This window comes from Bos indicus x Bos taurus, chromosome 17 (genome assembly GCF_003369695.1).
Source record: "Bos indicus x Bos taurus breed Angus x Brahman F1 hybrid chromosome 17, Bos_hybrid_MaternalHap_v2.0, whole genome shotgun sequence".
Classification (NCBI taxonomy): Eukaryota; Metazoa; Chordata; class Mammalia; order Artiodactyla; family Bovidae; genus Bos; species Bos indicus x Bos taurus.
Window position 1 is genome coordinate 16,868 of NC_040092.1, and position 19,655 is coordinate 36,522.

The 19,655-nt window shown below is 62.6% G+C and overlaps 1 protein-coding gene across 5 annotated transcripts; it reads right to left on the bottom strand.

Moving 5' to 3' along the window:
- Positions 1-36: 36 nt before the first annotated feature.
- Positions 37-17,718, bottom strand: LOC113907179 (proline dehydrogenase 1, mitochondrial). 5 transcript variants are annotated; one of them, XM_027565965.1, is made up of 15 exons: positions 17,414-17,718; positions 13,599-13,807; positions 9,272-9,306; positions 8,837-8,986; positions 7,485-7,549; positions 7,121-7,231; positions 6,670-6,749; positions 6,157-6,238; positions 5,691-5,783; positions 5,118-5,264; positions 4,481-4,656; positions 4,176-4,274; positions 1,175-1,294; positions 826-914; positions 37-527 (listed from the first exon to the last, which is right to left on the bottom strand). In XM_027565965.1, the coding sequence occupies exons 1-15, from the start codon at positions 17,684-17,686 to the stop codon at positions 340-342; spliced, it is 1,917 nt and encodes a 638-aa protein (XP_027421766.1). In that variant the 5' UTR covers positions 17,687-17,718; the 3' UTR covers positions 37-339. The 5 variants fall into 5 exon arrangements, 4 of the variants coding, with proteins under 4 accessions (XP_027421766.1, XP_027421767.1, XP_027421765.1 ...); XM_027565966.1 differs by having other exon boundaries at positions 1,175-1,267; positions 7,121-7,237; XM_027565964.1 differs by having other exon boundaries at positions 7,121-7,237.
- Between the last annotated feature and the right edge of the window lie 1,937 nt (positions 17,719-19,655).

Below are 19,655 nucleotides of genomic sequence, written 5' to 3' on the forward strand. Positions count from 1 at the left end.
GGCTTCAGAGCCACTCCCTCAGCCGCAAGCGAGGGCTTGATGCTGTAGAAAAGTGGTTTATTGACAGGCCAGCTTCTGCAGCCAGCCGCTGCCCAGTGTGGGGCTCAGGGCGCCAGGGTTGGACTCTGGGGAAGGTGGTTCTTAAGGTCCAAGGTCGTGGGGGTGGGCAGAGCAGTTCCTGACGGCTCCCAGCTCTTCTGGCAGGTGTAGGCCTCAGCCCACATGAGCAGAGCAGGGGCCTGCAGGTTCTCCCAGCTCAGGGTGTAAAAGGAGATCGGTGTGAGGCTGGGGTTGGCCGGAGCCTGGGGAGGTCGCGGCCCAGGTGTGGGTGCAGGTGGCCTAGGCAGGCTGGTGGAAGAGGCTGCGGGTGCAGAGCCTCCGCTTGAGCTCCTGCCACAGCAGCTGCCGCTCCCGCTGAGCCCCCTTCATGACCCCGCTGTTCTCTAGGGCACGGCGGGACAGGTAGGGCAGCACCTCCATCACAGGCCCGTAAGGGACATACTTGTACACCGGGAAGCCTGCCTGGCCTGCACGCAGGGGAGGGAGTGGTGAGGCCCCACCCCAAAGGAGGCCCAGCCCCGCCCCTCGCAATACAGCTCCGCCCCGAGGCCAGCCCCGCCCCCACACCCCTGCCCCACCCCCGGGGAGGCCCAGCTCCGCCCCCTGCACCCCAACCCTGCACCCTAGAGGCCCAACCCCACCCCTCACCCGCTCCGCCCCCAGGGAGGTGCTACAGCCCGGTCCCGGGGGCCCAGCTCTGCCCCTGCTCCCCAGCCCTGCACAAGGAAGGCCCGGCTCCAGCCCCACCGCGGGGAGGCCCCTCACCCAGCGGGAAGCTGATGTGGTCGCACATGCCCAGAAGCTGTCCAAAGTACACCTGGCGGTCGGCGGGGTGCAGGCCCAGCTCCTCCATCCTGTAAATGGGCAGGGTGCAGGCTGAGCCCCTCACCCCGAGAACCCTACCCGCAGGGTAAGGTGAGGGCACAGGCTCTGTCCTGCCTACTGCAGGCCTCCGCCCAGGGCCAAGGCCACCAAGTGTCCCCTCCCCCAGCCAGCCTCCCCTCCTGCTGTGCTTGCCCCCAGCTGCCCAGAGAGGCAGACTCACCCAGCGCAGGCCCTCCCATCACCCCCTTCTCAAGCCCTCGGTACCAGTGCTGTGTTCCCAGCTCCTCACCCTCCCCTTGCTGGCTGCCCTGTGCACACTTCAGTCACCAGCCACTGGTGGCCACTGAGCCTCTGGAGGATGGATGGTCTGAGTTGAGATGCACTGCACACGTCAAACACACATGGGCCTCTGAGGACAGTGTGCGAACAGAATGCGGAATATCTCACTGCTTTTCTGAAAACGTGTTTAAGTGCTGCTGTTTTGGGTATGTGGGGTTAATTGAAATTTATCAAATTCAACTTCTGTTTTCTAAGGTGACTGCAGAGCGTTTGGGATTGATGCCTGTGGCTCAGATTTCTCCTAGTGCCGCTCAGACACTGAAGTGGGGGCCCCAGGTTTGGTCCACACCCTCCCTACTCTCACTTCCACTCGTAGGATCTTTAAAAAATCCCCAGGGTTTGAAATATTTATGCACCGGTGATGCCCACACTTTTACCTCTGGCTCCTGACCAGGCAGATCCACAGCCACCACCCTCCCTCCACCTGGGTCCTCACACCCACCCAGGCTGGGCCCATCACGGGACCCCCATCCCGTCCCTGGAGCCCACCACCCTTCTCGCTGTCTCAGGGCCCCACCCCAGGCTCCCAGACCACTCAGTGTACCTCACCCTGAACATCCACACAAGGGGCGTCCCACAGACCCTTCTCTCCCTCGCCCGGGGCTGGGCTCCGAGGTTGAGCCCCAGTCCAGGAACAGGCAAGTGGCATCCTGTGAAATCTGCCCCTCCACACCCTCCGCTGCAGCTCCTTCCATGCCAGCCCACGCCCACAGCCATGTGACTGCAGCTGCCCCAGCACAGGAGAGGCTCTCCATCCACCCAGTGACACCTGAGCAGGGCCTGACTCGTTCTGGCCACAGAACCACAGCAAACGTGGCACGGGCAAAGGCCTGCTCTCTCCGGGTCTTCTGAAAGCCTGAAACCACCTGTGGAGAAGCCTGAGCTAGCCTGCTGGACACCCGACCTGGGAGCCAGAGCCCTTCGCTGCCCTGGCCACAGATGAACCTGTTCAGGGCCAACAGAACCCCAGCTGACCACGGATGCAGGACAACCCCAGGCCAGGCCCACGCACCCTGCTGGCTCACAAAACACTGCGCAGGGCCCCAAGCTGTGGGTGGGCTCATGACTTGGCCAAATCTAACCCAGGCTCTCTTGACAGGGTCCCTAACATGTGACACCAGAGACCACAGCGCTTCCCCAGGAATTCCAGCCCAAGCTCTTCCAGGCCCAGGGCCCCTGGAGCAGGACACAAGACCCCAGCCTGCCTGCAGGGCAGAGGCTCCCCCAGAACGGCCTGGCCAGGCTGCGGGGCCTGGGACGGCAGGGCACTCGGGTCAGGGAAGCTGCGTCTAGGGCTGCAGGACTAGGCCAATATGGGAAGCCAGGCCAGCTCCCATGGAACGATCCAGAAGCTAGGAGAAAGGAGGCCTTCTGTGGACAGTTACACCTTCAGCAGTCTCATGGTCCTTGCCTAGTCAGGCTGAGAGGACCGGCCTGAGACCAAAAGCTGAAGCTCAAAAAGGCAGCCACAGGCGGCTGAGAATCTGATGGGGACCTGAGGAGGTGGGCGCCGGCAGGGCCTCTGTGAGCACCGTCGGGCGGACCCTGGGCACAGAGGGACCAGCCTCGATCAAGGCTCCAGCACAAAACTATGTTTTAAGCCTAAGCAAAAACCAGCTTTTAAAATTTGCAACTCAATCCTGTGTTCCTTCCAAAGTCAAGGAAGCCAGAACTCATCTCCCCTGAGCACAGAAGGGTGCCCCTGGCCACCCCACATCCAAGGATGGGGCAGGGTGTCCAAGGAGGCCCCAGGGAGTAAGGGAAGAGGTGGAAGAGCCCACCCGGCTGGGACGCCGGTCAGAGCCCCTCACCCCACCCCAAAGAAACACCTGACCCCCCACACACACAGGACTCCAGAGGCTGCCCTGGCCACCCCACGGCCTCCACACTCCTGTTCCCAGCCAGGCGGCTGCAAGGGCAGGCATCAGAAACCGTGGCTCTGAGCTGCAGATTCAGGCTGTGTAAAAGCAGCCTTTGGCAGGAGAAGACCAAGCCGGACATTGCTGAACCACTCAGGACAACCAGTCACCCCAGGCAGCACCAGCAAGTGCCCCAGGCACACCCCGGCACCTCCAATACCCAGGCCCTGGCTAGGGGTACCCGCTGTGGGAGAGGGGCCTGCCTTGCTCCTGGGGAAGGTGCAGGCCAGCCAGGCCACCACGCACCCAGCTTCCTGTGGGGTGGGCGGAGGAGCCAGAACCCCTGGTGGGGTCCACGCTCAGTTGAGATACGAGATGAAAGAACACAGGATGGGGAATCTCCCATCCTGTGGTTAGGACTCGGCACCTTTACTGCTGGGTGGACAGCTGAAATCCCCGTTAGGGAACTAAGGAGCTTCCCCGATGGCTCAGCAGGTAAAGAACCCACCTGCAACACAGGAGACACAGGAGACCAGGGTTCAATCCCTGGGTCGGGAAGACCCCTGGTATCCTTGCCTGGAGGATCCCATGGACAGTGGAGCCTGGCAGCCCACAGTCCATGTGGGTCACAAAGAGTCGGACACGTCTTGGCAACTGAGCACTGCGCTGGGGAACTAAGATCCCACAAGTCACAAATCAATGCCAAAAAAAATAAAAAGGCATGTATTTCACCTCATTCCTATCTGTGACTTACAAGGCTGCCCCATGGGGACACAGCCCACGTTAAATCCCAAGCGTAGTTTAAAGTGCTGCGGAGCTGTCTATAAACGAGGCGACGCGTCTCAGGTTGCCAACGTTTCACGCTGTGTGAATCACCTGATGATACTTATTTTTAATCAGAAACCTGAGGAAGTCGGGTATTAATGCTAAAAGCCAAAGGAACTGCAGGCAGCCTTTCTGCTACTGCAGCGAGATGCCCAGCTGGGCCCGGGGGGTCCAGGAGCCACAGATGCCCCCCAAAACCCCCGCCTGCCTCATGCTTCCAGCGCAGCCCCGGGCACGGGGCGGGGCGGGGGGGATAGTAGGACCCACCTGCGCAGCGTGAAGCGCACGGTGTCCTCGTTGTGCGAGGCCACCATCACCGCGGCCCTGGCGTTGTGCTTCAGCTCCTCCAGGACATAGTCCAGGCACCTGTGGGGGGGAACGTGAGCCAGGCCCGCACAGCCCCCTGGGGGCAGAGGCCGCCGGCCCGCCCGGGGTTCCGGGACCACGGGAAGGAGCAAGTGTCCCACTCAGCTGGGGTCATGCGTCCAACAGCATGGAGGCCGGCCCCCTGCAACGCCCGGCCAGCCCCTCACGCCCAGAGCCCTGCCCCCTGGGAGCCCGGCGCCGCCCACCTGTGGTACACAGCACTGGTGGCCTCGTACGTGGGGTTGATGGGGTCCTCGTAGCCCACCTCCAGTGCGCGGGCACGCTCCTGGGCCATGTACGCACCGCGCACCAGCTTTGCCCCGAAACACCAGCCCTCCCGGCGAGCCAGCTCCACATCCAGGATGACGTTGTCATAGGCATCCTGCGGGCCGCGCCAGAGGTCAAGGATGACCGGGATGGGCCCCCCTCCAGCCTGTATCCCCCAGCGGAGCCTCCCTGGGGCCTGGGTGCCCCCAGCGTGTAGCCAGCAGCTGTGGCCCCTTGGCAGGGACTCTGCAAGCCATCAGCACCTGCCGGGACCCCACCCACCCACTTGCCCTGTCCCCAAAGCCCCAGCGCCAATCCCTGGCCCCTCCAAACACCCAGCTGGGCCCCAAATGGCCAGCCAGGGTTTGCACTCAGGGTCCCTGAAGCACACGCACAAGTCTGGGCAGGGGCCCAGAGCCTGCGTCAGATACTTGGAGAGAACCAAGCCGTAAAGGGCCGGAGAAGACAGCCACTCAAAACCTGGGGGGTTGAGGCACTTTAAGTGGACTCAGAAAGCTGCTCCGTCCGTGTTGCTGCGGCCCCTCACCCCCCAGCGTGGGGCGGGCGGGCACACACCCTGAGGTAGCACTGGAACGTGTTGAAGATGAGCGGCCTCTCCACGTTGAACCTGCGCTGCATCTCCAGCGTCAGGCGGCTGATGGCTGGCTGGAAGTAGGTCTGCTCCGCATCCACCATCAGCCGCACGCCCACCTGGTTGGCTTTCTGAGGGACGCACAGGAGGGGGTCTGTGTGGGCGCGGATGAACAGGCGCCCCCCCGACCCCACCACGTCCTGGGCATCCCCCCCTACCCAGCACATATGGGGCACCCCCCCAGACCCCAGCCCATCCGAGGCAGCGGCCCGCCGACGCCAGCGCATCCCCAGCACCCCCAATCCCAGCGCATCCCAGGGCAACCCCTTGACCCCAGCATGTCTGGGGCACCCCCATCCCAACCCCAGCACGTCCCGGGGCACCCCCTGACATCAGCGCATTCTAGGGCACCCACCTGACCCCTGCGCATCCAGGGTGCCCCCCCCAACCCCAGCACATCTTAGGGCACCCCCCAACCCCAGCATGTCCGGGGCACGCCCTCAACCCCAGCATGTCCAGGGTGCCCCCCCGACCCCAGCACGTCCCGGGCACCCCACCTTGGCTAGCACGTCCATCCTCTGCAGCATGCGTGTCATCTGCCGCTCCTCCTCCTCTGTGAACTGCGACAGCAGGGGCTCCAGCCGTCCCGTCTGGGGGCAGGGCCATCCGGTCACAGCGGGCTCTGTGCCTGGGCCCCTAGGCCAGCACGGCCCACTCCCGTGGGCGCCCTCTACAGGGCCTCCCGACCTCCCAGGCCTGGTACCCAGGCCCCACTCCCCCCACTGCCGTGTCCACGCGTGAAGGCCAGTGGCCCGCCCAGGGACCCCCAGCCACCAGGACCCAGGACCACACTGCCCCCAGGACGCCGGCTCCCGTGCAGGCCTGGCCTGCACCCGAGGAGTCTGACCCCACACGAGGTGACCCCCGTGCCTCCCCAAGGAAACCCCGGCTCTGTGCATGGGGCCCCCTACAATGACCCTGTAGGAACCATGAGGCGGGGACCAGCTGCCCGGGGCACGTCACCTGCATGTTGGGGACCACCAGGTGCCTGGAGAGCTCAGTCCTGCTGTCAATGAGGCTGCACCAGTCCAGCAGGTCCAGCGTGCTGTGGGAAGAGGCGCGCCAGCAGCGGGCGGCAGCCTGACCACGGCTGCCCGCGCCCGCCACACGCCCAGGCCCCACACCAGGCCCCTCCCTGCGGGAGCGCCCCCAGACCAACCCCCACGAGGCCTGCCTTGAAACACAGATACAAATGGAAACAGTACATCCCCTGTTTATGAAACAGAAGTGAGACACAAGACTCTTCAGAGGATCTCAGCTGCCCTCACCCTCCACCCACCTGCCAGGTGGGTCCAGGACAGCGGGGTGTAGCACCCCACTCAAGAACTCAGACAATTCCGTGGGAAGCTCTGGGGTTCGGGGGTCCCACAACCCAGCAGAGAGTTAGCAGGATCGGGAGAGGCCGTTGAGGCTCAGCCAGAACCCCACCTGGATGCAGGCGGCCACCCCCGGGGACCTCAGCAGGGCTCTGCCTACCCAGACACTCCCAGCGTCTCTGCAGTGAACCAGTCCTCAATCTCCGCCCGGGACGCGATGCCCATCTTGACCACGCTTTCCTGCAGAAGCAGGGGGGGCGTCGGTCCCTCCCTGCCCCACTTCCGGCCCTTCTCACAAGCACCTCCTGCCCTGCCTGCTGGCCTTCAATGCCAGGCTGACCTCCTCACACCAGCACGAGACCTGGCTACCTTCTGCCTTGGGTCTCTACTCCATAGACGGCCTCTCCCTGCTGCCCGCCACCCCCCAAGGTTCCCCACATGCCTGCCCACCCCCTGCGGGGGCCCCCGCTCCCACCCAGCGCCCGCCTGCCGAGTCTCTCCCTGCCTGCACACAGGCCCTGGAGAAGTGGCAGGACTCAGACATGGCTGGGCCTCCTGGGCAGGGTTCCTGGTGGCCCACCTGCCCACAGCCACCAGGGAGGGGCGCCCACCTGCAGTGCGGCCACCTCAAGCTTCGTGTCCACAGCGGCCAGCCCAGCCTTGCCCTGCTCAGCAGCCACGTGGTGGAAGAAGCGTCTCCACTTGGTCAGCATGTCCGAGAACTGCAGCTGCAGACGCCAGCCCTGAGCTTCCACCCAGGCGCCCGTGAGCCCCTCCCGGGACCCCCTGCAGCCCAAGCCCCCAAGCCCACCTGTGCGCCCGGCTCCTAGCCTGAGCCCACCGAGCCTACCCGGGTGCACCCAGAGCCCAGGCACCAGCATGTGAGTGAAGGCACCTTCGCTTAACACTCATAGTGCCCCGCGTTCATACCAATCCTCTGCGGGTGTGGGGGGGTGGGGGGGTTCTGACATTCACCAGAAACTGTGGTCTCCCCAAAGCTGTGAGCTTAATGGCTGAGAAGCCGTCCTCGCTGGCTCCGCCTGTGAGAAGCCACAGGAAGAGCCATCAGGGCCTTGGGGGTTAGGGGGACTCTGAGCCCAGAATCTGTGCCACTCCAGTCAGGACATGTCTCAGCAACATGCAGGAGGCTGCAGGCAGTGGGCGGGGCCACACCTTCCATGGGTTACCCACGACACCCAGCCCCGAGACCCCCAGAAAGAGAATGATCTCACTCGAATGATCCACCCAGTGAGACAGTCGGTGGTACCAGCACACCTGTCCTCCCGGGAGAACACCTGTCCGCCCTCGCCCCCAGGCCCGGGCGGGCCACTTGGCCCTCGGAATTGGCTCTGGTGGCTACCTGGCAATTTCAGGCTGCGGGGGCAGCAGCGGGAGGGGAGGGCCCTTCGAGGACCCAGACACCTGGGCTGGGTGACCAGCCAGGGCAGAAACACCAACCCTGAGTGGCCCGTGAACGCCCTGCGCACAGCTGCCCCTGACGCCCCCGCAGGCAGGCAGGCCACTCAGAGGGCTTGGAGCTGGCCATGTGCGGTCAGGAAGGCAGGGGGGCCAGGGAGCAGGGGAGGCCTGCCCACGCTCGCCCACTTGATTCCTCTCCAGTGGTCTCGGCACCCAGGGCCACCCCGAGGGCACACGGACACAGACTCGCCCGCAGAGCACCGCCGGGAGGCAGACCACGCTCCGCAGCCTCCGTCCCTCCTGTCTGGCTGCTGGAAGCCCATGATCACACCTCTGCTCGTCTGTCCCCAGGCCAGAACCAAGGAGACGCCCTGAGCCCCAGACACCAGGCAGCCACTGTCTATGCGACCAGTCAGGTGCCCGATGCTGACCCCAGCAGGCTGCCTCTGGGTGGTCCTCATCCTGTCCCTGAAGTGTTCACAGTGTCGGGGCCCTAACAGGAGAGCTGTTGGGGAGCCGTTGGGGACCCGCTGGGGTTCTGAGACTGAAGCACACTGAGGCCTGCATGTCTTCCGGCTGAGCTGCCTCGCGAGGGGGTGGTCCTGCCCAAGGGCCACGTGGGGCAGCATCTCCATCCGGGAGGGCACAGCCGCAGCCCCTGGGACGGTGCTGCCCTTGGCAAAGCCAAGCGCCGTGTGACGAGATCCAAGCCCCCTGGCAGGTCCGCATCTGGGCACCTGGGGCCAGCCAGGCTCCTCAGGAAGCAACGGGCTAGACTGGGTGTGTGAGCCCAGGCCACCTCCTGACCTCAGCCACCAAGACGCGGACCAAAGCCTGGGTGAACGCTCCAGCCCCTGCCTCGAGCTCGCCCCCCAGTGTCCCTGAAGCGGGGGCCGCCCAGGCCTCACCTGAGGCCTCGATGCAATGCAGGAAGGTCTCCATGTGGCTGTCACACTTGGCCTCGCTGGCATAGAAGTAGGTGCGGGCGCTGGTGACCCCGTCCCTGCGGTCCCCGAAGGCCCGGTGCGCCTGGAACTGCTTTTCCCTCTTACTGACACCTGGGGGCGGGTGTGCCAGCCTGAGTCCACGGCCCTGCACATGGCCCCTGCCGGAGCTGCACCCACTCTGCCTCCAAAGCGGCCCGTGCCCGCTCCCTGACTCAGCCTGGGTCACACCCAGGTGGGGAAGGCAGAGCCCAGGCGCCCAGGAAGGCCAGGAGGGCGTGTCACCTGCCAGGGCACCTGGGGACACGGGCTGGAGCTGCAGTAGCAGCCCTGGGTCCCAAGGCAAGAGGTGTGTGCGAGGGGAGAGGGCTCACTCCTGACTGGCTCCCCTTGACTCACCGCAGCCATCACGCTCCAAGGCTGAGGAACAGGACCTGAAGGAGAAAGGAGATGGGAAGGGTCAGGCCCCCACTGCAGAGGGCAGGCAGGAGGGGCAGGCAGGGGGACGCTGAGCCAGACACCGACGAGAGGGGGGCAGCTCACCTGCCAGGTGGGAGCACCCGGCCCCACCCACCCCACCCTCCAGGGTCATCTCCTCTGAGCCTGGCAGACAGGGCCCGGCCGCCAACAAGCCCTGCACCCCAGTCTCCCCCCAGGGAGCCCCTCCTTACAGTGGGTGAGAGGCAAGCAAAGCAACACACAGCCCAAGGCCTGGGAGGGTCCTTCCTGAGAGGAAAAGGCGGGCCGACCCGAGACAGGGTGGCCGCCAGCTTCCGCCCCCCTGCCCTCCCCTCACGCCACCCGCCTCACCCAAGTGCCACAGGGTTACTTTTGAATCCATAGCCCGAAGGTGTGTTTCCAGCATCCACCCTCCCTTGGCCGGCCCGGCCATCACACCTGAATACCCAGGTCCTCCCGAGGGCAGGACCCTAGGCCACCCTGGAGGAGGCACCGCAGATGCAGCCTGGCAGGGTGGAGGGATGCCACGGCTCCCATCCACACCGAGGCTGTGGGGGCTCGGGCCTGCTCCGTCAGCACGCAGCCCAGAGTCCACCTCTCAGGCGACTACCTGCCACAGAGGGAACACCGTCGCTCAGAGGCCCCCAGCGCTGGGGCCAGTGACAGTCCCAGGTAGCGGCCAGCCACCTGCCCTCCAAGCCCCAGCCAGGCTCCAAAACCATGGGAAGCAACCAGCCACACAGCTGCAGTGTGGGGCCAGGGCCCAGCCTGAGCAGAGAGCACTGGGGGGACAGGGCTGTGGTTCTGGAGCGGGCCTGCAAGTGGGTGGGGCCTCTGGGAGACAAAAGGGGCAGCTGACAGGCTAGGGGGAGGGGGTGTCATCTCAGCATGGGGAGAAGGGGGAGCACACTCTGTGCATGCACACACATACACATGCACACACATGCAGCCATGTGTGCACACACGTGCACACACTTTCAGACACACATGCACACAAAAACATGCAGACACACGTGCACACATACACGTGCAGAGACACACGTGCAGACCTGTGTACACACAAACATGCAGACACGTGAGCACACAGACACACATGCACACACACATGCACACACACACGTGCAGAGACACACATGCAGACCTGTGTACACACAAACACACAGACAAGTGAGCACACAGACACACATGCAGACACACGTGCACACACACACGTGCAGAGACACACGTGCAGACCTGTGTACACACAAACATGCAGACACGTGAGCACACAGACACACATGCAGACACACGTGTACACATACACATGCAGAGACACACGTGCAGACATGTGCGCACACACATGCAGACATGTGAGCACACATGCAGACGTGCACACATATGTGCACACACACGTGCAGAGACACACGTGCAGACCTGTGTACACACAAACATGCAGACACGTGAGCACACAGACATGTGCAGAGACACACATGCAGACATGTGCGCACAAACATGCAGACATGTGAGCACACATGCAGACGTGCACACATATGTGCACGGCCCAAGATGTGGAGAAGGGAACAAAAGTGCACCAGGAAGGGCGGGCACAGGACAGAATGGCAGGAATGACAGGAAGTCCCGGGCCACGCCCTCAGCCATCTCTAAGCTCAGCTCTACATCAGATTTGCTGGCTGGATGCCTTTTAGGAAAAAATAAACAGTGAGGGGGTGGGGGTGCCGCAGTGGTAAAGAACCCGCCTGCCAGTGCAGAACACTCCAGAGACACAGGTTCAATCCCTGGGTGGGGAAGATCCCCTGGAGAAGGAAATAGCAACCCACTCCAGTATTCTTGCCTGGAGAATCTCATGGACAGAGGAGCCTGGTGGGCTACAGTCCTCAGGGTTGCAAAGAGTCAAACACGACTGCACGACTGACCATGCACACACATAAGAGGTGAGGAGAGACCCCGCTGGCCACCCCCACACTGAAGGAGAAAACAGAACAGGCTCCATCTTGAAAGCAGGACTCCAATTTGGGCCGGACTGTAGACTTTGAACTATATGCCCAGTATCTATGGAAACGACATACCAACTGGAGGCCCCTGGAAGGAGGAGCCCCAGGGCTCTCCATGCCTAAAAGAATACCCTAATTATCTGTGTAACCAAATAGAATCATACATTCTATTATGCTTATTGGGGTATGACCACAAGCCTACTGATAATTGTCCACTGTTAACTACCTAGGCTTAAGGCATATGAATCACGGGTTGTATCTTTCTTTTTCCTTTGTTCAGACTAGTTTCAGGGAACCTTATACGCTTAGGGTATATAAGCTTTTCACAAAGACTGGTCGGGGTCCTTGGCTAAGAGGAGATTCTGCCTTGGGCCCACCGGTGTAATAAACTGCACTCCACTATCTGCCTTGTCCTTCTGAGTTTGTTTCCCAGAACGCATGGCTACAATACCAGCTCTGCCCTGATTAAATGTGGGAGGCAGGAGAGAAGCACGGAAAAGCCTGGCGGCCCCAGGCCCTGCTTCCAGGCAGCACCCAAGACCCCACACACAACCCCAACCGCGATCTTCACCCTGGGGACCCAGGCCAGGCCTGGAACAGCCAGGACAGACATATCTGCTATCTGCACTGTCCCAGCCGCCGTCATAGCCCATCATCGGGAGGAAACCTCACCCTGCCGCCCGCCCCGTGGTGCTTAGCCGGCTGGGGGTGCCCTGGGGGGCTCCTCTCCTGGAGTGAGGACCCTGGCCTCCGCCTTCTAACAATTGTTCTGGGAACCACCGTCCACCCTGCCTGGATGGCCCCTCTGCCTCCCGCTTCCCACCCTGGGAAGCCCCCCAGGCCCCTCCTCCCAGTGGCAGAGGCGTCAGCATCATTCCCAGGGCAAGGTCTAGGGGCCTGTGATCGCTTGTTCCCCCCACGGGAGCTCGATGGCCGGATGTTGGATCAGCGCCCACGAGCCCGGTTCTGCACCCTCAGCCCGGCCCCACCGAGCACAAGGGGCGGCCAGACAACTGCAGACAGGCCGCCACGTGAGGACAGGAAGGGATCGCAGCTCAGGCCCAGAGGCCAGCCAGCAGGGCTCCGGCAGGACCAGCAGCCCAGGGTCACAAGCTCCGTGCCTGCGGCCAGCCCCGCCTCCCAACGCTCCCCTGCAGGGCGAATTGCCCGGGGGAAAGGAGGCTTTTCATACCAGAGAAAGAACTTCCATTGTGAAACCACCAACCCCCACCCAGACCCAATGGGACACAGCCCATTAGTTATTCAAAAGGCAGCCCCAGGCAGCCACCAGTCTCCGGGAACAGGGGGTGCGGAGCTGGAGAACCCTGCCTTCACGACAGCAAATTGAGAGACAGGGGCTTGGCTCCCCAAGCCAATCGAGCAGCGGCTCCACTGGGACATTCCGTTCCCAGGGCTGGAGTCTCCTATGACCCATCCCCTCCCTGCCCCTGGCCAGAGAAAACATCAAACCTGAGATGGGGCAGGCGACTCAGAAAGCCTGTTCCCCACCCTCACTGGCTCAGGCGCAGCTGACTCAGCGCGGCTTGGCCTGGAGGGGAGCAGAAACCAGCCCAGCAACCAGGCAGGCATTCTGCAAAGCAAGGGCTGGATCTGCCTGAGTCTCCAATGGGGGACCCGTCCTGTGGCCCAGGAGCAGGGTGGGGGGTGCCCTCCTGCCCCCACACCCCCTGCCCAGAGAACAGACCCCTGCAGCCAGTCAGTGACCTTGGCGAAGCCGCTGGGCTGGCCTGCCACACAGAGCCAGCACATTCCATTTTCCTCGGATGCCCCGGGCAGGCTCCACAGCTGCCAGGAGGATCCCAGCTGCTAATCAGGAAGGGTCTCGGGCCAGGCAGAGGGACCGCCCTCGGGGCCAGAATCCTCTGAAGAGATGCTTCACCAGGAAGCAGAGGACGACCGATGCCAGTGTGGCCGTCTGTGCCACGGCCACTCAGCTTTGCCAGCCGCCCCCATAGGGTGAGAGCAGCCTATAGTTTTCACGTATCACAACGTACTACTCTTGCTTTGCTTCAACCATTTACAACTGCAGCCATGATCCTTAGCCTGCAGACTGTCCCAAACCAGGTGGATCAGACTAGGGGCCAGGGTTGGCCAGCCCCAGCCTCGGGCACACAAGGCCTTGGTGAAGGCTCAGGCCGTCATCCTCACGGGACAAAGGCCCAACCCCAGGCAGGCCCAGGAGGGCTGTGGAGGTCAGGCGGCCGGAGCTCCCCCAGCGGTCCCGGCCAGTCCTGCCCGCGTCGCGTGGCCCTTACTCCATCTCCGTGCGCTCAGCCTCCTCAGGCGTCAAGTCCTCCTCCACACCGTAGTCCAGGATGGAGCCCACGCCGAAGGCCCTGTTGTGCTGGATCAGGGGCCGGATGGACTCCTGGTCCTCGCCAGCCACAAACTGCCCGTAGAAGGTCATCTTCATCAGCGTGTTGAACAACCTTTGCCCCAGAAGTTTCCTGGCAAGATGCAGCAGCTGGAAGACAAGGGGAGCTGCTGTCCAGGGCCACCTGGGCTCCTGGCCCCCGGAAGGACTTACTCCCAGGTCACGCAAAGCCCTGACACGCTCCCCAGGGCCACACTCGGCGCAGGGCCCTGGTTTTACGGCCACACCACCCAGAATGGCTTGCTTCCCACTCGTAGGAGCTGGCTGTCCCCAACTCCTCGTCAGAGTTGGCTGGTCCCCAGCGCTGCTCTGACCCCTCTCCTGCCCTGCAGACTCACAGGTGAACCCGGAGGCACATGGCAGCCACCTGACCACGGCTGGGTGGATACAGGGACTGGCGGGCCTCTCCAGGAACAGCAGCGGTGAGTTCACAGCGTTGTCTGTATCCACGCCTTGGCTGGGGATGACGGGGACTGGTGTGACTTTCTCGGAGGCAAGCACCCAGAGTTTTCAATGTTTTGCTCACTGCTTATTCCAAGTCCCTAAAACACTGCCTGGCAAGGGGCTGGCCCTGCAGTGGGTGCTGAACAGATGAACACACAGAACTCCGAGTAAGCACGAGTCCCGCTGGAGGCAGCATGGGCCAGAAGTGAGCCGGGTAACTGCCCCCAAGGGTCTGAGAGACGACCGCCGACGGGGGGCCAGTGGGGGCTCGGCACAGTCATGCGTCCACCGCAGACCAGCAGCCCAGGCGTGCGAGCCCCAGGGGAAGACAGCCACCCAAACCACTCAGCCTTCTCCTCTACCCGCCAGCACCACACCCCAAATTCCTGCCATCTTCCTTCAAATGGGCTGAGCAGGTGCCTCCTGCCCAGCGCAGTTCCAGGCTGAGCGAAACAGAGGAGGGACTCCCCTCCTAGTTGTGGGGAGACCCAGAAGGCGGGAGGGGCAAGGTCCTTCACAGGATTCAGAATGGGGGCGAGGGGGTGCCGGACAGGGCAAGAGGAGGGCTCTGCCAGGCAAGGAGGTGACAAGGCGGGAAGGAATCAGGATAGGGGGCAGGGGTGACTGCTGGAGGACACACCCATCACCTGTCCGGGAATCCCTGTCCCACCTCCAACTCCAAGACCGGGACAGTCTATGGTTTCTCAACCCCAGTGAATAACAGAACCCCACTTTCTTATGGGGATCAGGCCTCAGGGAACCATCTCTAGTCCGAGCAAAAGCATGGGTGAGTCACAGGCCTTTATCCCCAAACCAGCATCAAACGGCCCACGCCACCCCAAGGCTGACACAGCTGCCCTGCGCCTGGCACTGCAACAGACACTCAGGGGGCCACATGGCATGCCGAGGGCAAAGGTTTCTAGGCCATCACCTCTTCCCATTGGCAGCCTTGCCCAGTGTCTGACTTTATTGCATCTCGTTGTTTTTATAAGGAAGATTGGAAATGGAAAGTGAAAGCCCCAAGCTGGGGGAGGGCAGCCTTCTCCCGCCTCCCAGGAGCCTGGGCCAGAAGTCAGGGAGGCTGTGGGCCTGGGCAGCCTCACTGAAGGGCAAGTCAGGTCTCCAACAAATCCCAGTTCAACCCAGACGCAGACGAGGCAGAATCAGGGACCTGAGAGCCAGCACTCAGCTGTGGGAAATCCCTGACATCATACATGCCGATTTCGAGGACTGTCAGAAACACGGCATGGACGTGGGTAAATAATCTAGGCTGTACAGGCCACACAGTCCATCCTAGCCACCCAGCTACTGTGGAGGAGCCCCAGCCAACACTCACTGAAGGAGCAGGAGCAGGGCTGATGCTGAAGTGTGGTCCAGGGACCTCCTGGTCCCCTTGTGCCCCTGTGTTGTCAGGGGCAACAACTCTGAAGGCCCCACCAGGTCCCACCCTGGCACGGGAGAGGCCAGCCTGTCACAGAGGGCGATGGAAGCACTGGGGCAGGGCTGGCGGTTTAAAGCCCAGAGCAAAGCAGCCTGTAGGCTCATCCTGGTGCCCAGTGTGCCCTGAGGTGGCTCCGCCCGAGACCAGGTAGCCCCACCTCTTCCCCAGGTAGCAGCATCCTTCATGGATTTAGAAACTTGCACCAGGAACGCAGACACTGTAAAAGACTCAGAGATGCCTACACGTGAGGACGGGTAAGGCCAGTTCTCTCGCCTCCCTGCCCACACCCTTCCCCCAGGCTCTCCGGCGCTGGCTCACACCCAAGCACAGAGGCTTTCATCACAGAACACCTGGATGTTCTAAACCATTCACAAAAAGGCCTCCCTGTGGGCAAGTGCGGGCCCCCACTGGGTCCAGAGCCAATGCCACAGCTCAAACCAGGTTCCTGCAAGCTGACACTCCCTGGGGCAGGAGCTGCACAGACCTGCACTGGCTGGGCAGGAGGAATTTCTGCTGCAGGCCAGACTATACGAAGGACCAGGTCTGGGGAGCAGCCCACAAGCTCCGCAGTCTAGTCTCCGCCCGGTTTCCTCCAGCACCAGGCGCCAAGGTCACTGTCACCAGCAGGACCACCAGCAAGGACGACAGTGGGCAGATCCCCCGGAGGGTGGGCAGGGCACCGCCCACAGTGACTGGGCTCCTTAAGCATGTCCCCAGGGCACAGGCAGAGCACCAGGGGAGAAGCCACCTTGCTCTCCAAGCATCCACAGCACGGTCTAGGGGCACTGGCCCCAGGCAGACGCCCGAGGGACAGTGGAGCTGGCCTGTCCCTCCTGTCATCCCCCGCAATGCTCGAGGACTCCAGCTGTGTGGGCTTCTCTGCTGATTCTGAACCTAGCCCTTCCAAAGCCACCCAGCTCTAACTCTGCCCTCACCACCCACCCATCGTGGCCTCACTTTCACCTCTGCCCAAGGTGTGGCTAGGTGCTCCTCCTGGGTGCAATCTCCCTGGCCTCTCCCTGGAGCCAAGGTGCCCTCCACACGGCCTCACTGAGACGTCAACACCACCTGCACACAGAGCCTTCAGGACCCTCAGCACCAGCTGGACCCTTGCTTTTAAACTGTTCCCAGGGTCACCCTGACAACAGCGGCTAAGACACTTCTGCTTTTTAACTTCCCAAATCCCTCACACTTTTCAAAGTCATTGTGCTCAAGTTTCGAAAGTCAGATATTCTCTCTCAACATTGCCTATTCACGATGGTCATGTGTGGGGACCCCAGCTTCCAAGAACTCTGGGGTTCCAGGCTATGAGCCACACACAGCCAGGCTACCTATTCAGCAAAGCAGATGACATTTGATTTTAATCTCAAGTGAACACTGTGTATTACTGCAGGCACTATACAGCTTAAACTTTAGACTGGTTTTTGTTTTTAATTGCTATGGTGAAGAATTCGCCTGCAATACCTGACACCTGGGTTGGATCCCTGGGTCGAGAAGATCCCCTAGAGTAGAAAATGGCACCCCACTCCCATATTCTTGGCTGGGAAATTCCATGGACAGAGGATCTTGGCGGGCTACAGTCCGTGGGGTCGCAAAGAATCGGACACGACTGAGCGACTGAACAACCACCCACAGCTGACATGTGATAAAATTCACTGCCCGAAAACCGCGTGCAGGAAACACCTCCCTTCCTAACTTCCCGGCCACGGGCTCCAGAGTGCCCGCTCTCCACCCTGAAACCTCGTAACGGCTCCCAGACGGGTGAAGGTCCGCGGGGCCCGGCCGCATCCCCGCCCCGCGGCCCCGCACACCTGCTCGTGACGCGCCAGCAGCGCGGGCGAGGCGCAGAGGCTCAGCACCAACAGGCTGCGCGCCAGCTCCCAGCTGCGCCGGCTCCGGTACGCCTCCTGCGTGTTGCCGAAGTCCACAGCGGGCACCGGCGGCCGCGCGGTTTCGGCCGGCCCGCACACGGGCTCGGCTCCCGGGCCCGCGGCGGGCTGCTCTCGGGCCGCCGGCGCGGTAGACAGCGGGGCGCGGCGACAGAGGGCGGAAAAGTGCATCCACGACGTTCGCCTGAGACCCATAGCTGCTGTCCGCCAGCGCCGGGGTTCCTTAAATAGGCGCCCCGGCCCCGCCCCCGCCCCCGCCCCCGCCCCCGCCAGGCTCCGCCCCGAGCTCCGCGCCACGCCCCTCCCCGAGGCTCCGCCCCCGCGCCCGGCCCCGAGCGAGTCTTTGACAGGCCCCGCCCATGGAGCCACTCCACGTGCACCCGAGCCCCGCCTTCTCAGCGGGAGGCTGCGCCTCAGAGAAGACCCCCGCCTGCTTGGCTGACCTCCCTGGCTTCTTCTCCTGCTCCGCTGGAGCCCACCCTGCACACATGCACACGTGCACATCTGGGCTTTGAGACTCCGGGTCTGCGGAGAATCCGGGAAGGCGAGGGTGATGCTGCTTCTCCTCCAGTGTAAAGGCGCTTTGGGAAACCCTCCCTCCGACCGTCCTCTCCCTGGCCTAAGGCCCAAGCGCTGAAGGAATCTTGCCAACTCCATTCTCTCCCGCCCTGCCGGTCCCACCGCCCACCCAAGGGGCAGGCATGGACCACCAGGCTCACCTTGGACGCCCTGACTTGGGGACTGCGTGACTGTGCGGCGGTCCTGTGTGTCACAGAATCTTCAGCAGCACCTTCCAGGCTTCTCTGTGCCAGACGCCAGCAGCACCCCTCCCCCAGAGCTTGCTAATGTCCCCTGGGGACCCCATCATCACGTCCACATTGATGGAGGCTTCTCGACTTTGTCACGGGCCTCTTCCCCCCTTTCCCCTGTTGGAGCTGAAGACAAAAAAGGAGAGACACGGGGGACGGGCAAGTCAAGGCCCAAGGGTCAGGGACTTGAGGGTCCTTCCATCAGCTCAGAAACTTAGCTCCCCTGGGCGTCCCCTGGGGGTCCAGGAGCGGAGACACCACACTCCCAGAGCAGGGGGCCCAAGTCTGATCCCTGGTAAGGGAGCTAGATCCCTCAAGCTGCATCTGAGACCCAGTGCAACCAAAGAAAGCAATATTAAAAAAAAAAAGAAAGAAAGAAACTAAGCTCCCCAAGAGTAGGCCAGCCTTGTGAGCTGGCTGTGGCCAACAGACTGCCCCATTTTCCTTTCATGGATAAGCTTCCCTCCTCCCCGAAACCCTTCAGGGACTCCCTGCTGCTATCCGGACAAGGCTGCTGGCTCAGCCAGGGTCACCGGCCCCCAGAGGCCAGACCCCCTACTCCCACCTTCCCTCTCGCCATGCTGGTCAGTCTGCCAGGCCCTCCTCTGAGCTCCGGGTTATGTGAGGGCTGCCCGCTGCTCTCGGCCACCTGTGCCCGCTGCCCGCCCCTGCACCCAGCCCCCTCCCTCTGTCCCCCTCCTCCTTAGGGCCCATTAGCAGGCACATACATCCCAAGCTGGGCACTGGCTAGACCCCAGCTCCTTCCTCTTGCCCTTGAAGCCCAGGCACCTGTGTTCCCCCTGCAGCTGCCTCTTGATGTGTCTTTATTGAAGGAAGGAGCGTGTCTGACGTGGGAAGTCTGACACCGGGCTCCAGGCTGGTGACAGGGTTGGGGACTCGTCCTCTGGGCCCCGCCCTGAACCCTGGGTTTCCCTGGAGTGCATCCAGCCCTCACCTGGCACCCTGGCTCTGGCTTTCCATGCAGACACCCCGCTGGTGCCAGTCTCTCCTCGGCTGGATGCGCCCAGCTGGTCCAGGCTGTGTTCCCCTAGGAACACCTGCACCCAGTTACCAGCAAAGGACCAGACTCCCAGCCCTCTGCGTGTGACCAGGACAAAGTGCAGCTTGTGTTAGGGGCCAGGGTCGGGGGTTCGTTGGCATCCTGGGGTCCCACAGCTCACCGCGCTGAGAGTGGAGAAGACTGATCACACACACATTTGGGCAAAATGACAGCACGTGTGAAATGCCAGGTTCGCTCAAGGGCTGACCTTCCTGTGCCCCTGTCCACTGACAGCTCCACCCTTGCTCTGACTCAGGAAATAGAGGGTAGAGTCCAGGGCGAAACACAGCTGACA

Coding starts and splice junctions, on each gene's coding strand:
- LOC113907179 (XM_027565964.1), bottom strand. CDS start 17,686: ATGGGTCTCAGGCGAACGTCGTGGATGCACTTTTCCGCCCTCTGTCGC. Junction 7,238..7,484: donor TGGGGAGACCACAGTTTCTG/GTGAATGTCAGA, acceptor TGGCGTCTGCAG/CTGCAGTTCTCGGACATGCT. Junction 528..825: donor CCACATCAGCTTCCCGCTGG/GTGAGGGGCCTC, acceptor CCCTGCGTGCAG/GCCAGGCAGGCTTCCCGGTG.